The following is an 18,329-nucleotide window of genomic DNA, read 5'->3' as shown; positions in this document are numbered from 1 at the left end:
AAGTGTTATTTGGGCAGGCTGAATCACAAATGATTCTGTTTCCATTAATGAGGTGCAAATTTGTTTTGTATACTTGTACATGTGTGGCGGAGCAGGTTGAGATAATTGTTTTTTCTTTTTCTTGTTTGATGAATGTTTCTTCATGGTAATGAAGAAACTCTTCCGAGAATCCCAAACTAATACTCAATATAATTCAAGCTCTGAGAAACAATGAATTATAAATGCTTGGAACCGTAATTCAAATTATGATTAAACATTGATCGTTTTAAAAGTTGAAGCTGTTGTTTGCTAAGTTAAATGTATGTTCTTTCAGCTCTACAGTATGGTTGTTTAGAGTCCGTCTTGTGTTAATTTTGTAAAATTTTACTCCACCAGGTGACCTGAAATCAGAGGATCCAGCCAATAAGGAAGCAGGAGAGGAGAAAGCAGAGGAGGACAATGACTACCATCGCAGTGATGAGCAGGTAGGTTTCCCCGTACCCATCTGACCTTGTTCATTTCCCACAAGGGAGCTTCACACTATGTTAGTGTGACCTTGTTTAGTATGAACAAATCCCTGAAAAGGGCTATGTTCGGAATATTATGCTACTGTACTAGTCTATTTCTGCCGTGTACAGTACTTTGGAATACACGGATGACACATATTTCCCAGTCTACAATAGAGCACCCAGCATAGAATAGCGTATCCCATAATGTAATGTGCTCAATGTGACCAGTTTCCATTTTTAGAGTGATGAATGAACCAATTATATCAGATTTTAACATCCTTGTTCTGATTTGGGACATTGAATAAAAATTATATTATTATTATTTTTATTAACTTGTTGAACATAATGAGGTCATGTGCAGCATAATAGTATTTAAAATGTTTCTCTTTGCATAATGCATTTACCATTATATTAAAAAAAGATGTAGTCTTCAGTACAGTGTACTAGTTTTCCATTCCGAAAACTGTCAGGTTACACTTTATTAGAATAGTCCACTTTAGAGATTTTGCTAACTAGGGCTGGGTATCGATTCAGATGTTACAATTCGATTCAATTTCGATTCGCAAGCTCTCAATTCGATTCTCGATTCGATTTTCGATTCTAAATTCGAGCAGCACTAGTTGAGGTTATTTTATGATTACGATAAAACAAACATAAAATCTCACAGCATTGGCTATAAAATGGAGTTTGCAAGCCTATGAACAGTGGAGGAAAACTAATACTGGCTTTTGGGTAATAGGGTAATAAAAAATCGATTCGTGGCATTTAGAATCGATTTTGAAATGACCACATTTTAAAAAAACGATTAATCGAAAAATTTATTTTTTACTGCTAACTATAAGTCATTTTGCATTTACATCTCAACTAATTCTCATTATTTTGCAACTATATGCCAACTCTCATTAGTAGACTGTTATAGTTACGGTTAGTTTACATGTACTTAAAAAGTTACTTCCAGTCAGTACTAGAATGTCTTTTGTGGGAACAGACAGTCTAGTCAAGTCAAGTCAAGTCAAGTTTATTTATATAGCGCTTTTCACAACACAGGTTGTATCAAAGCAGCTTCACAGTAATAAATTAGAACAATACATCAATGTTTGTTTCTAGTGGAACGTCTACGTTTGGTAATGCTGATCAATAGTATCGTTGATTGATTAATTAAATTAAATATCCCCAACTGAGCAAGCCAAAGGCAACAGTGGCAAGGAACCGAAAAACTCCATCAGGTGACCTAATGAAAAAAAAAAAAAATAATAATAATAATTAAAAAAAAAATAATAGTCAGTCTAATAATACTCTAATAACTGGTAGTTGAGACGTAGTTGCAAAAGTTACTTATAGTTGGTTGAATGTCTAAAGTGGACTATCAAAATAATAGTTAATATGCCAAATGCTTAACCCCTTCCTGTCTGAAATATCCAGTCTGTGTTCAGATACTTATGCAGAGCCGTTTCAGTGTTTTAGAGGGTTGGTAGTTTCATTAAAGACTGTGATTTAATGTAATAACAGAAGGTTGTGCGGCTGATGTCTACACACTGCTACTGCATTTGGAATACAGATTATTTTCTTTATATAGGATCTGATACCAAATGGAGTGTAGGGCGGTCTGATGTTTACGCTGTTTATACCGTCTTAGATATATTTGAGTGTATATTTAAATGTGTACTATTTTTTGCAATGATTGCATTTCCAGCAAAAATCTAAAAATGCAATAACTCGTAGTGTGAAATAAGATTCCCTGGCGGAGTGTGTGCATGTGAGTGAGATTTATAGAGAAGAAAGCACAAAGAAAAACAAGGTATGCTAGGGTGTAAATGGCATAAATGTGCCTGTGTTCTTGTTTGTGGGAGGAAGAGATCGATGGAGATTTCAGACTGTGTCCTGTGGTCATCAGTCAGTTGTCTTGCAAAAGTACGAGGAGAGATTGTCTGCACATGCGGTCTGCTGTAGTAAAGCTGAGACAGGCACTTTGCCCTCATATATAATGTAAAATGGAGATAAAAATTTCAGCAGTACTCGTTCAGTTACGCTCGGATGGCTATGAAACACTTCTGTTGGTCATACCCGTCCGGGGTGACCTTGCAAGGAGAAGTGAAGCCAAAAAGAACCAGCCAATACATAAACTGTGAAATGCAAAGGAATTAAAGAGATTTATTAATAATGGGATTTGTTTAGACATATTTAGTAGCATTTGTGCAGAACTTTTCACTCTACTGCTAATATATATTTTTTTGACATTCTGGGTAAAATTCACACTTTTAAAATTATTGTTATTTTTCTCGCTTAATTATAAGCATATTTATCTTGCTTCATTCACAATTTTGGTTTGCAGTTTTTTATAGGATTGCCTTTAATGATGGCAAGTCCGACTAATCGTTCCAAAAAATGGGTTTTCAGTGGTTTGTTTTGGTCCTCACATAACTGTAATCACATTATGCGTGTTAATTTGGATCACTGAGAGTCAGACTTGCTGAAAGAGTTGGTTTAGTGAGTCTATTGTTTACTTGAGACCAAAGACCAATTCAGTTCAGTTAATGAAAGAATCATCTAGACCAAACGATTCACTGAAAAAATGTATTTAGTTACGTTACTATTCCTGCAGAACATTTCGCTCCACTGCTAATAGACAGACTTCAAAATTCAACCTGCATCTGGCTTAGATGAAGGGTTTACAATTTTATTGTTTTATTTAATCTGATTTAATTCATTAGAAGCATAATTATCTGGCAGGATTGTCTTCATTTATGAAAAAAATTAAAAAAGAAAGTTGTCTCAATTCTGCGAATTGGGTCTTTTGAGCAGTTTGTTAAGAACTGGTTCATAAAAAGTACTTATTTTTGGTCCTTAAGATCACTGTCGCATTAATTAAGATCACTGTGAGTCTGTCTTGTCTTAAAGAGTCTGTTTAGTGAGTCTCTGAAGAACAACTATGACCTATTCGGTCCATTCTTAAGAATGATAAATATACATATTGGAGATCACTAATTGCTAGTAAAATAGACTGCAAAGAGCCAGTTTAGTTCTAAGGGCTAGAGAGAGAGAGTAGAAAATGGTCATGTGAAATTAAATTGGCTGATTTTGGTGCAAGAAATCACCTTGATTAGCATTATAAGTAGACTTCTGGGTGAAAAAATTAAATGCGGCAAAAGTGTAGAAAACAGCCTTTTTAAAATTACCTCAGAATGTGGGGTTATAACAACACAGTGAGTGTGTGATAGATACAAGCCAGCAGACATTCCCCACACAAACCAGACGCTCTAACCTTGTAGAATTAGATTTTAAATCACAATAATCAACATCTCTTGGCATCTCAAGGAAATGAAAGCTATTTGGTGGCGGCTGCTGCAAATAAAAGGCCCCTCTTATGGTTGTTCTGGGATCCGGTGGTTTAATTGGTTGAGTGAGTTCACCATTAGTCATTTGTGTGACTGTTTGCGGTGAGCATAACATCCCCGGCCGTGCCGTAATGACCCAGTAATCACACACACACATATGCAGCTAATAGCGAAGTTCCTAGCTTGTGTTTATTAGTACACCCGTGTTTGGATTACATCTCACATACCGCCTGCCTATAACCGAGCACATCTGCGATTTACTGCCCGCTGTTCTTTTAAAGAATGTGGCCCTTCTCTCTCGGCACCATTTGCCCTTGAAATGGACTGGCGTTTAGCCGCCAGGCGCAGCTGCCCCTCCTCATCCTTCTCCATTACTGTCTGTTCTGGGTGAGGCCTGGTCCAAATGGGCCACTGTGCCACTCTGCACTGCTCAGTCACTTATCGGCAGAAGGACAGAGGGACGGGAAGAGAGAGAGAGAGGCATGAAATCCTTAATGCGTCTTGACTCTCTGAAGCCCTCACTCTGCCCGAGGCGACCGCGGTCCACTGGCGACTCAACCCTCGGCTCAGTTTTGAAAGATGGTGGAGGGCATGCTGGCATCTGCTTTTTTTGTTGTTGAAATCGTATTGGTGGCGTCAGTATTTGTGTGTGTTGCTATGTTTTTTTATTATTATTGCAACCTTAATGAATACAAGTATTAATTAAAAGTATTATTTACCCCAAACTTTAAAATGGGTAGAATATTCCTCGCATTAAGCCATTGAACAAAAACATTGTCTTCACGTTGTTGCGACAGGTGCTCTTTACCAAGAGACCGACAATGACTCATCTGGCATATTATGTTGTGAGTGACACGCTGTTGTCACAAATATGCTAGGAAAAGTCATTGGGAGATATATATGTAAAAAAAACTATATTTTTGGATAAAAATAATACAAAAGCTGTGTTCCAGTTACACAGAGTGTATCTCAAGAGGTTCAGTTCAGTTTACAAAATTAGCTTATTTGGAATGCGCTGCAAAGTTATCAAACACTTAAATTAGAGGTTTTGAATATGATTATCATATGCTTGCAATACCAATCTTTTCACTTATATTGAAAATTAATTACAGCAGTTTGCAGTGAGAAGCAACTGGAGGGAATGACAACAAATGTTCAATGAGAGTTTTAGGTGACATGAGCGACAGCGATCATTGGCGTTGCAATAATGTTAAGCATACTTTATGCAAATAGGCACAGCACAGGTGTAACAAAGCAACGACAAGATTTTGAGAGCCTCGAGTGGAGAATGAAAGATCATTCCACCAGTTTAGTAGGTTTAGTACCTGAAATCATGTTTTTACATGCAAATATTTTGTCAGGCCCTGCATGGTATCTGACGTGTAGGACGTGTAGCCTAGACTGAATGGATTCAAACATTGCAAAATGTGTTAAGCTACTTGTCTTCGCTATTTGTTTCGTTTTTCTGGTCTCTAACACAATGCAGTTATCTAAATCTCCCATGTGATTATCAGTGCTAAGTCTAAATGTCTTATCTGTTCAGGTGAGTATATGTCTGGAGTGTAACAGCAGTAAGCTCAGAGGACTCAAGCGGAAGTGGATTCGTTGTTCGGCTCAGGCGACGGTTCTCCATCTCAAGAAGTTCATCGCAAAGAAGCTCAACCTGACATCCTTCAATGAGGTATGTGATCCTCCATATCTGAAGCTCCATAGGCTCAAAACAGAACCCATTATCTGCCTTTTCCCTTGGCCGAAGTTAACTAGTTAGAGACCTTTGCCACCAATCCGGCCGGCATCGCAGTTTCCTCCATGACAATGGCTCATGCGTGAGTCATCACGCGGATTTCAAAGCTCCTCCGCGCTGTCACGATTCCCACAAAGCTTTCAACGTGCCTCATATTTTCAGAGACAAATAATAGCCTGTAATATCATTTGCTCTCTGTCATGTATCTCGCAGCCTGCCAACATCTCATAGTGCAATTTAACACAAAACTTGACTAATTATTGGTACTTAATCATCGTTTTTTTCCCCTCCTTTGTGTGAGAAATGTGTGGGCTTTTCCACCACACACATCCGTCAAAAACTTTCTCCCGCAATAATACTGCCAAATGCCTGTTGTTCTCCGCGAGTATCGAGAGTTATAGCTGCCAGTGGCACAATACATCTCAGAGCCAGATAAGAAATATGACTCCGAAATGGCAGCAGTTTGTGTACAGCTCTACTTTGAAGTGCAAGAGGAAAGCAAAACCTTTGAAGAACTAAATTCTAATAAGCTTCAAAAGTTTCATTGTGTCACGCCACCTCTCTGAACATCTTTGGTTCGGATCCTAGATACTCACGATGACTTTAAACTGAGAATAGTGCAGAGAGCTCACGGCCTCCAGCAGGTGTTGCTGTGGTCGTGCTGCTCTCGTTCGACTCACAGCGAGCCAAAACACACAGACACCGGCACTGATGTTTCACTGCATGCTATTCCAGCGAGAGCGGCATCTCTTATACTGCGGTACACACAATCCTCTGGGCGGTTATGGCTGCTTTTAAAGGTTTTGTGTCCTTTTGTTTTGGCTTGAATAACAGGTGGAACGAATATTTTGACAGCACAAAGCACTCACTCTTCTGTAAAGCACCATAAAATCCCACCTGTCCCAAGAGACGTTCGTACACAATTGATTATGCGGTTCTCTGGGATAGTTATTCTGTTTGGTCGATTGCGACATTCTGTGGTCAAATGTTTGTATGATGGCTGATAAGCTGTATATTTGAGCATTGCAACAGGCAAATGATGTCCTACGTAGCTGTACTATCTTATTTCTTTCATATTACCCACGACACTCGTGCCATGAAACATTTGAGTCTGACAGTAATTACCAAAAGGTGGTAAATTAAATTGTATTGCTGAAATGGTGGTGCTGGGCATCATTTCAAAGATAAAACTTAGCGTTTTACTTTTTACACTGAATTTGTAAGCATGCTAAAACGTTTCAAGTTGCTAAATATATTAAAGCTTAAAAATAATCTAGGTAAATACCAGGGATGGGTCTGGATGGCCATTAGTGTTGGGTATCGTTTGAATTTTAGCGATTCTGATTCAGATTGTTATTGATTCCTAGTTTGGTCAATCAGCAGCCTGAGAACAACTTACTAATAAACGAGATTAACTCATATAAATTTCAAACGTAATTAAAGACATATACCGGTAGTATATTCAGTCAATAGTCAAGTATACAGTCAATAGTCAAGTATACAGTCAACAATACAATAAGAACAAATAAGCAAATTAGGAATAGCACAAATAAATACAACTGAACAAAGTTTAGAAATTGAAATCAAATGTAAAGTAACATAGTTTTCTTTTTATAAATAAAATATAGATTTATGTTTTTTAAAGTTAGAAAAGTCATGCAGTCAAGATAAGTGAGTGATTTTTCTTTTTCTTTTGTTCTTTGATTAACATTAATGACACAGACTGCAGCAGATTTATTGGGCTGCTGTCACTTTAAGACCGAATGCACGGATATCATCCAATATATAGTCCAATATATTTATAAGCGGAATCTAAATTTTATAACAAGTATCTGATTCCAGAATTAGAATCGATTTTCTATTCCCAACCCTAATGGCTAACTAGTCATCCAGCAGCAGATTATTTGACCATCCTGATCCATTTGTAGTATTTTGAAATATTGTATGTAATGTAATGTAAAATATGTAATGTAATTATATGTAATGGTCCGGTAATGGAAATCATCAACTTTGTTTGCTACATTTGTGTGCTTATTTTTAGCTGGACATCTTATGCAATGAAGAAATCTTGGGCAAGGATCATACTTTGAAATTTGTTGTGGTAACAAGATGGAGATTTAAGGTAATTAATGATAAATTTGTGTGCATGCATGCTTGTTTTAGATTAACCGGCTTTAGCCTTCCCGTTTGCCGTCCTGATGTGCATGTCACGTGCATGCATGCATGGATAATTTGAATGAATTCATAATCATATACAGTATGTAAAGATTAAATATGAAATTGTTTTTGTGTTGTCATGACCAGTATTTTATGTTTATTATAATTATAAGTAGTATACTAAAGTCATTTTATATATATATAATTTTTTATAGTATTATTACAATCATTATATGTATCTGTTTTTTATATTTATCCATCGTAAACAATGTTCAATAGCAAGTCAGAAATTGACATTTTGATGCACAGAGCAAGTTATTCTTTTTTTTGAAAGATTGCATATCTAATCCTCCTCCTCTGAAATGCCATTTCAAAAACGATAGAAGCACTTGACTTTCTGTGCCTTTGTTTCCGTTCTAGTGGCTCTATGACTTTCAGTCACACGAATGCATGTGTGTTTTGTGTGCGTTCCAGAAATCCCCCCTCCTCCTTCATTACAGACCCAAAATGGATCTGCTGTAGTTGGACAAAAACGCTTGGTTGTTTTGGCCCAGTGGCTGAGGACTGTGCTACGTGCTATATATGCAGAGACCATCAACGCCCACACCAAACAAACGCCCGTCAACACAGACACACGAGCCAGCAAACAACAAAACCAGCACAGCCACTGCGACACTGGCGACTTACGGGAACAACCGCTTTTCTCTGTCTGTTTGTCCGCTATATGTCCTATATATGTGAAAAATTGAGAGAAAGCATATATTTATACTTTTGTATAGATGAGAGAAGTGGAACCAAGACCCTATTGGTGCGCTGTTTACACTATTAAAACAAAAGAAAAAAGACAAAAAAAAAGGTCATAAGAAAAGGTTTAACATTTTTTGTACCATTGGACTTTGTTCCCACCTCAATTATGGGCAAAAAGATGGTGCTCGGTGTCTGCCGTCCTCCTTGGAAGTGTCAACTTTTACACTGCTAACCAGAAGAGAGGAGGCGTTTCAAACTGACCGCTCTCTCTCAGGTCTTACCCAACACTTCTCGGGAGCGCAGAGCCTTTCTATACTTATATAAAGCAGTTTATATGAGTGTATTATCTCAGAGCGGTTTCTTTCTTTACTTTCCGGCGCCGCTACGAGTGGAATTGTGAATAAGCAAATTTATGTGTAGTATTTATGTTCTATTTACCAATATTGTATATAAAAGTTGTTGATGGAGAGAAGGGATGAAAGATGTATTGAAAGTATGTGTGAAAGACTAAAGGCTAGACAAATAAGAGTGGTTTTCCAAAAGTGCTATATTTTGGCCCACGTTTATGTGGCTAACATGGAAACGACGTAAATGTTCAGCTGAATTCAAGCCAGATTCCGAATTGGGTGAATCTCTCAAAATATTCTCACCCCAAAATGAAATGGGAAAAAGAAAATGACGCTTGGTTTTGGGACCATTAAGATTTTGTTTTTGTATTTTGACTTTATTTTCATGACAATTCATGACAATTCCAAATTCAGTCATTACTGTAATGCACCTTTTTTTTTTATACATTTACATTTATACATCTGTGATGTATAAATAAAATGTAAATGTCACTTTTTTGTATTACGGTATTACAGTAATGCGTCATTTCAGAGAATATGTCTAATTGTTATGGAAAAAATGTGATGATGCAAAACATTTTAATGGTCATAAAAACACTATATTTTCTTTAATAATTTCCTAAATTAATTCCAATAATAATTATGAAGATTATTTAACAAGAGCTATATATTTTGTTTTTCTCCCCCTTATTTTTTCACTTGATTTTGAGGTAAATTATGACCCAAGCAATTCGACCGGTTTCAATGGATTCACCATCAGTACATCTCTTTTCAGTGGTGCAGACTTTTCGTGATGCAAAAAGCTTATATTTTGGTCCTCTTTAAATTTAGGAGGACGTTTAAGTGTCTAATTTAATGCAGCAGTGATTTAAAAGCGATTTCAGGACAGGAATGGTGTTTTTAATCATTTGAACATCCCATAGAATCCTTAAAGATTTGTAAGGATGACTCCTTAATATGTTAATATCTTTAACTTAAATTCAAAAATAGCCAACCTGCCCCTCATATAGTACATGTATGTCCTGTGATATAATCCCTCAGCGTCAATGTCATATATGCAATGCATCACCTTTTGATTGAGACTAAAAAGATGAAACATTCAGTCCTCTCCAATCCTCCGAAGTACGAATGTAACCCACAAGTAACCGTCCATATGTATTGTACAGCTATTTGTTTTATTGCTGTCTTAGTGCCAAAGGCTTCATATACCCTCCTGACTTCACTCTATTCTGGATGGCAAGCTGTACAAATGGCAGAATACGAACAGCGTTTGACCTTAACTGATTTAATACAGAGGAAAATGGCGAATTGAAATCAGAGTTTAAGCGATATTTATGATTTGTCGGTTAGTGAAGATTGTTAAAATCGATCGTTTATTTTATTTTTTTTGCAAGCCCTTGACGAATTGCGTACCATTGTGGATGTTGGTCGACAAAGTGTATCTAGTTGATCAAACATCAAAGGGCTCTTATCAGATTTCTAACATAAATGTATTTGAAACATTTCTTAAAGGGTAAATTGACTTTTTTATATCCAAACATTTACTTAGAAAATCTGTTTTTACTTTGAATCAACGAAAAGACGTGCGTCATCTACTACAGCGGTCAACTTTTACACGGGTAAATGCCAAACCAGCTTGACCAAATCTTTCTGGACCTCATCATTAAGTAATTCCACAAATACTAATATTTTATATATTCAATACTGAAGTCTTGCATTGAAACAATGGTTCATCTGCCCGCGAGTCTTTTTTCACAGTGTCTTGTAATGTGAATTATTTCAGTATGCATATTGTCTTCAGCTTCACATTTTTTTTAAAGCTGCATATTGTTTTACTTTTTTTGCATCACCAATATGCTCTTATAAAGAGGATTCTGTCATGATGATTTAAATATTGCGTTCTTGTATGTATCAGCCATTTGACGCAAACATTTTAATGGCTAGTGTTCCAAACACAGACTGCTGGTTTATTCCTCACAGACTGGTGAAAAAGCAACAAATGCATAATTTTACTGTTATTTTTAATGCGTTTCTGATTTTCATTTTCCTCCAGCATTGGGTGCGCGTGTCTAAGGCTGGGAGGGTTTTTCCTTTGGGGTCATTGCCATGGTGAAGGCTGGTGTTCACTGGTGTTTCTCCCATTTGAGCCAATAAATGGTGCTAATGTTTTGTACCTTTTAAAAATAACACCGAACTAAACATGGTGCAGACCGGGGGCGAGTCTTAAAATACCTGTACTTTTCTTTCTTTTTTGACATGTTGGTGCTTTCGGGTCTTGTAAAACTTGTTTTTACAGCCTGTTTTAGAGGGAAGTTGTTTGTTGTATTCATGAAATTTCATTCACTGCTGTCAGAGGAAATCAGTCTCAAATAGCAAACTAACACCATCTTTCTCATCTTCTGTTTCAAAGTACACTGGCATTTACAGTAAAGTCCTGTCGTGCATCACTTCTACAGCTTCGCTCGATCATCCCATGATTTGAACATAGCAACTTGTTCTGGCACTAGTCTGTATTGTTAAACCTTTATTACAAATCTCTATGATGTTGCTTCATGTTTTGACACAAGCGATAAAGGCAACTTGGAAGACAGGGTTTTTCACTCTAGTATTGTTTAAATCTCCACAAAGTTTCACTCTCCCAGGGCTTTATTGTGCACGAGAGGTGTGGAATCGCTATACTCCGCAGTATTGGGATAGATCGATGCTAAAGCCATGTTATCAGGTTTGCATTGAGACATCAGCGCTACTTCACTTGACAGGCAGGCTGTGAGAAGCTTACTAGAGACCTGCTTTACTGCGTTAGAAGCTGTGGACTGTGTCCAGAATGAAGTTGCCAAGACTGGAGGCCGGTCTTCTTATCATTTCCGTTTGCTGGCTTTTTGTCAGCGTGTGGCTCTGTGACAATGGTGCTCTGTGAACTGAACTACAAATCTGGAGATGTGGAAATGATGTCAGAGGATGATCCTTGGGTGAATCTCAGGATATTATCTGTAACATAGTATTTGCGTCATATATTTCACCCCAAAATGCAAAAAAAGAGAAAAAAATTATATTTTGCTATTGTATAAAGGCGTTTGTGATCTTTTTTTAATGACAGTAAAGCATATTTTCCTCTTGTTGTCATTACCGTAATGTAAACATTTCTCTCTCATTACAGTAATGTGTGAAAAATTATATATTTATATATGAAGACTTCTGATGCAAAAACCTCTAAGTCAATCTGACATTTTTCTTTTAAATGAGCATTTTTATCAGGCTCCTACGTTTAGGTTCAGTAATTTCACTTTAATGGTAATGACAAGGTTATTATTTAATTATTGAAATGGCTTATATTCAAAAATGGCACAGATAAGAGTAAAATTAAAAACATAAAAATGCTTATTTAAAAGAAAAATGTCAGACAGCCGTAGAGATTTTTTTGCATTTGAAGTCTACATGTATATGTATATGTATATATATATCTATATCATAGATATATAATTCACATTTAATTTGCATTGATGTAATAATTTTTTCACATTACAGTAATGAGAGAGAATTTTTTGCATTACGGTAATGACAATAGGAGGATAATGTGCTTTTACTTTGGAGACTGGTTTGACTTAATTGTCATAATAATGGTTCTCTGAGAATAGGGTTCGTTGTCTGTAAAAAATATGTAAAATATAATTTTGTATTTTTTCCCCTTTTGATTTTGGGGTGAAATTTGACCTGGACAATTTCTTTTTTTTTTTTTTCTTTTTTTTCATGTTCACGATTCACCTCTTTCCAGATTTTAACAACAGAAAACATTTCAATCAAAAGTACTACATGCAAGATTTCAGCTGCGCTGGAAAGCACTTCTTATTTATTGTCTTTTGAAAAGCTTACAGCGGCCCTTAAAGGGCACCATTTGGGTTTATTTCTCATTCTGTATATCATTTCCGTCCAGTCACTCTCTCGAGTCAGGATTGTCTTTCCTCTGAGTCGTCAGCCGTGATTGTATTCTCACGAGAGCAGTGTGTTTAAAGAGCACTCTGTGCTAATGCCTGAAAGTCTGTAAAATCAGACTATGAGGCCGACACACAGAGAAACCACAATCCCGCCCTAATAGGTTTTCAGCGGGCAGCTTTTCTAGGGTTGGATTGATTAAGGGGCTACTGTGATCGGTCAGTTTTGGGTTGCAATGATTGTGAGCCTGAAATGATTGGCCAGTGGATGCCAGATATTTCACTGTGTGTAGTGTTTGCTGCCAGTTAAAAGCATTGCAACATCTTAGGGTTCTGTTGGGCAACCGGTTTCACTGTGTGTTTGTGCATTTGGATTGTTGTAGATTTGAAGAAACCAACCTTCACAGTGGCACCTTCAACTGAGCCATTTATATTTATCACACTCCTCTGTCTGAACTATTTCCCCATGCTAAATGTTATTTATTTATACTGTAAAGATTTTTGTCCTGCAGTGATATGAAATATAAAACGTGTCGAGATTTGCCGCAAATCAAGATTTGTCGAGTTCGATATCTTCATCTGTACATGCTTTGATTGATATATAAAGGACTCGAACATGATAAAATAGTATCACTTAAGCATTATAACCCTTTTTCCTTCTCTGTCATTCAGCATATAGTCTTATCCATGTATGCGCTTTGTGTATAAAACAAGCTGTAACTTCAATTTAAGGTAGTGGTCGGACTGGGAAAAAGCATTCGGATTGGGTCGTGTGGAACGACCGTTATGTTTCCAAGGAAAAAATGTGCAATATATGTCTCTCAGATGGTTCTTGGTTTCAGCTCTGGAAGCTTCATTCAATTTATATCTGTTCGTTAGGTGCTCAGGTCACAGATAGAGTCCATACAGTTCTCGTCCCTCTGATTCTACGGGTGCCTGCTTGGCTCAATTCACACTAATGTTCCATACATCGCACATTGTTTTCCTCACAGTTTTCTTTTTCTTTTTGTAACGGCTCTAACATTTCTTTTAGTGGTGAAATATTGACATTTAATGGTGTCTTTTCCCTTGTCTTTGTTTTTTTTCTGGCATAATGATTATTTATTGCACATGGTTTCCATAGTCACACAAAGGAGTTTTGTTTAAACTGGGCTGGAGTTTCTTACAATTTTATGGAAGCTTTTGTTGAAATTTTGAAAGTGTGTTTTCATGAATAAATGCCTTAAAAAGAAGTGTGTCTTTTGCTGTCTTCTGCTTCCAACATCAAAGATCAGACTACTTTAAATTAGAATTAGATCACATGCAAAGTCCCCTTTAAGGAGCTTAACATTCCCAGGCATGTATCATGCAAGTCAACATCCTTTGTACTGTGTATAAATGGCAAAAGACAGTCATCTGAACCTGTTTGCCAATGTTACATTTAAATAACAGATTTTAAAGCTGGGTTGTTATGGTTTCTCTCATTCATTTGAACTTTTCTACCCTTATATCGCTTTCATGCTTATGAATATCAGGGTTGTTCGCTTTTGAGAATTTAATTGAGAATACCTTTTAAATTTCAGTTAAATTCAAGAATTTGAATTGAGATAGTTAACAGGATGCAGAATTGCAATTTGTATTTTGATTCTACTTCTTGCAGCTGTTATGTGAATTTATTGTTAAAGGGATAGTTCGGGAAGAATGCCGGACACCAAACAGTTAATGGGCTCCATTGACTTCCATAGTATTTTTTTGGGAGTCAATGGGGTCCATCAACTGTCTGGTTTCCGACATTCTTCAAAATATCTTTTGTGTCCAGCAGAGGAAAGAAATTCATACAGGTTTGGAACAACTTGAGGGTGAGTAAATGATGACAGAATTTGTATTTTTGGTTGAACTATCCCTTTAAGTGTGTATTAAAATTTTTAGTGTGTAATTCATTTTTTGTATGAAATACCTAAAAAAACCAATCCATTCATGACATATTTCCAGAAACATTACATGGTATATTAATGATTAATGTTTGAAATGCCAGAAATTTGCATTGATTTATGTCATCTGTGTGTATATATACATATTTATACTTATTTCTAATAAATTAGCTGTCATTTTATGGCCTTTAATAGAAGGCTGTAATTTATCCTGAAGTCTTGTGATAAAATATGTACTCTACAAATTAAGGAAAAGATTGGCATAATTAGTCAAATTAATGATAGAACTTTTTGTTTTGTCACAAAACTAATGAAATTCCTCTGCTGTTGAATTTTTTTTTTTAATCCAGTAAATAAATTCCTTCATATTTTGAATTCAGGTTCCAGGTCAACATCCTGTGGGTTTGGCTTCGGTTCTAAGGCATAAAGCTGTTCTGAATTAAAGCAACAAAGGGTATAAACAACATTTAGAAATCCCAAAGGCGTGCCAAGAATAACGTCTTTTCCTTTCTCTTTGTCTGTAAATTTCCAAGTGAACACTCATTGAAATGAAGCCCTTTTGCCGTGTTAAAGGAACTGTAACGAGACCAACCGCACTGCCTTTAGATGCACGGCACGAACAGAAAGGAGCACCAAGGATTTGGAGGTAATGAGCCTGGACTGTCCTCATTCCTTCTCATTTCACTTCTGACCGTTTGAAAAGCCGCAATCTAATGAAGTATCAGGAATGGGGGGTGTTGCTCATTTATCTTGCTTTATTTGAATTCAAGGCAAAGTGACCCACTTTCATCTATGCAAAATTAAGTTGCTGTACATTAATACCTAAAAATCAAAATCTGTCGTTAGCTATCTGTGATTTGATCTGTTGTTCTTGCAAAAATGTGACATATTTTGCAAAACTCAGAAAGAGTCAACAAGATACATGTTCCTGGTCTTATTGTTAGTCAGTCCACATTATTCCAAAGTAAAAAATGCCAGCATGTACTGTAAATTGCTCAAATTTCATTATATTATAGTAGCTTTCTCTAGGCATGCTCCTTGGATGTCAGTAATCTCTTTTATTTTCACTTGGAAATGCATCAGGATACAGAAGTAAAATGGGTTGTGAAGGTTGTCATGTTAACTTTAAATTGTCAGTCATCATGGTGCCAGAGCTTGGCTTTTTTGGTTTGAGGGTGCAAGCTCAAGAAATGGGATAAAGCTTGTTAAATATCTTCAAAGAGGAAATCGATGGAAAATGGCTGAAATTATTGTTGACTTTGTAACACGTTCAGTTAGTTCATACATATCATGAGCTAGAAATAATAAACTATTTTTACAACATTTATAAAATAAGTTTCATTTATAAAAATATATTAACTAATGTTAATTTATGCTTGAAAACGTAAATTTGAAAGTTGTACATAAAGCAATGGTTATTTTAGTGTTTTAGATGAAAATTCTATTTCAGTCTTTCTACTTTAAATCTTAAATATGTGTTATTTGTGAAATTAAATTTTACAGTCAGTCACCTGTTAAAGTCAGAGCGATTATGTATTCATGATGATGTATCGGTCTGCTAAAGCCTGTGCATTGTTTGCTGGAGTTCAGAGAAATTGGAAGTAATTCAACTATTTGCATAGAATATTCAATAACAAATTAGGATGAGAATGAGCCTCAGTTAGTTTGAAAATTCTTTGCATGGACTTTGCATGGTAATTTGGCTGTTGCAGCAATAAATGGCTAAAGGCTGCGTAAATCACTTCGGGTTCCCCTTGTTGAGAAATTTAGTTCCTCATAATTACCAAAAAAAAAAAAAAAAAAAAAAACATTGACAAAGCCGAAGGGTAATCAGGCCCATGAGAAATAGCCTAATAAGTGAACCAAAATGCTTGGGTAAAATTACCCTTTTTAAATTCGTTGGATTGTCAATTAGCTGAGAGAAACTTGTTTGGAGTCTCTAGGGAAACTTTGCTTTTGCATTTTTATTGTGTGTAAGTACAGAAAGTGACACAATCATTCTAGAATAGGTTGTTCTTATTGGTCAGAAGTACAGCATTTCTTTTGTGTTAAGTTTCATAAGCTTTTTGTAATACACATTGTTTAATTCAAACAAATCCTTCTGCTTTGCTAAAGTCACTTTTCATTGTTTTTATTTTTTATAAGCCATTATAAGCCTGGCTGTGATGCTAAGCAGTTGATTGCATGAGTAATTGTGCAGTATATTCTGTATTATGCATAAACATGATGTGTTTACTAAAAGTAATGGACTGTTGCATCTCTTGCTCAGTATGTGTTTTTTCCCTTCAGTAGGTTTCTTTAGCTTCTGCTTCAACTGGTTGCCATGAGCAACTTGTTCAGTCAGATTTTCTCTTCCTTGCTAGTATCCAGTAATATGCATTCTGCTTGGGCGTTAGGCCTAAGATTGCACCTGTGTCATCAGAAATTATGCTTGCTGTAGTCAAATAATGCTTGCTATAGTGCTACCTTATCATAATGTGTTTTAGCAGATGTTGTAAATGTGTGTCCAGACTCCAGCATAAGTTCTGTTAATCTTATAGGTTCAGGGAAGAAAAATAGCATTTACTTTGTGTTTAATTATAGAATTCCCAAGGACATTTTCATTTCCCACAATCCTGAAGCGAGATCCACAAGTCAAAGATTGTGCTTTTACAGTTGAGGTGTTAACCAATGCATTGCACTACACTACACATTGCATTATGGGAGGTGTAATCATTGCAATGCAAGCGATAAGAACAAGAGAGATTTCATATTTTATGTATTTAGTTTATTAAAATTTAAATCAATTGCATGTGCATCGCAAATAACCTTTTGCTGTAACACATTTTATATGTAAATAAACAGTGACGTGTTGATATTTATTAATTAAGCAGTTTGGAAATGATCTCATATCTCATATCATCTCATATATCATATATCATCTCATATCATGTCATATATCATATCATATATATAATTTTTCATATATATATCATATCTCATATATCATATATCATATCATATATCATCTCATATCATATATCATATCATATATCATTTCTCATATATATCATATCTCATATCATATATCATCTCATATATCATATATCATTTCTCATATATATCATATCTCATATCATATATCATCTCATATATCATATCATATGTCATTTCTCATATATATCATATCTCATTTCTCATATCATATCTCATATATCATATATCATCTCATATCATTTCTCATATCTCATTTCTCATATCTCATATATCATATCTCATATATCATATTATATCTCATCTCCTATATCATTTCTCATATATATCATATCTCATATATCACATCATAATGCTATATTATAATGTTATTATAAAATGCATAGAAAATAGAAAATGCATAAAATATAATGTAATGTATAATATAATATAATATTAGAAGCAGTTTGGAAAATGGATGAATTATGTTAATTATATATCATCAATCCTTCAACCCACTTGTACCTATATTACAGTAAACTTACAAATCCATAAATTAATATAATATTATAATAATGTAATGTAAGAAATGTAATGTTAGTAGAAGCGGTTTAGAAAATTATTATATTATAATAAGTTATATTTATATGTTATATTTAATTTCTTAGCTACTTCAGATTTGTATTAGATCATTTTAATTATTTCATATTATTATTTTGG

General features: G+C 35.4%; 1 protein-coding gene across 1 annotated transcript in view; it reads left to right on the top strand.

The window, feature by feature from the left end:
- Window positions 1–8,551, top strand: part of pcgf3 (polycomb group ring finger 3) — a 37,736-nt gene extending 29,185 nt beyond the window's left edge. The window contains exons 7-10 of the mRNA XM_081382256.1: window positions 376–464; window positions 5,367–5,504; window positions 7,609–7,689; window positions 8,199–8,551. Coding sequence (XP_081238382.1) covers window positions 376–464; window positions 5,367–5,504; window positions 7,609–7,689; window positions 8,199–8,246 — 356 coding nt within the window. The 3' untranslated portion in view covers window positions 8,247–8,551. The remainder of the gene's footprint in view (window positions 1–375; window positions 465–5,366; window positions 5,505–7,608; window positions 7,690–8,198) is intronic.
- The last annotated feature ends 9,778 nt before the right edge of the window (window positions 8,552–18,329 follow it).

Source organism: Scardinius erythrophthalmus (genome assembly GCF_964197995.2).
Source record: "Scardinius erythrophthalmus genome assembly, chromosome: 13".
Taxonomy (NCBI): domain Eukaryota; kingdom Metazoa; phylum Chordata; class Actinopteri; order Cypriniformes; family Leuciscidae; genus Scardinius; species Scardinius erythrophthalmus.
The sequence above is the reverse complement of the archived record's forward strand: the minus strand, read 5'-3'. Positions and strand labels throughout refer to the sequence as shown.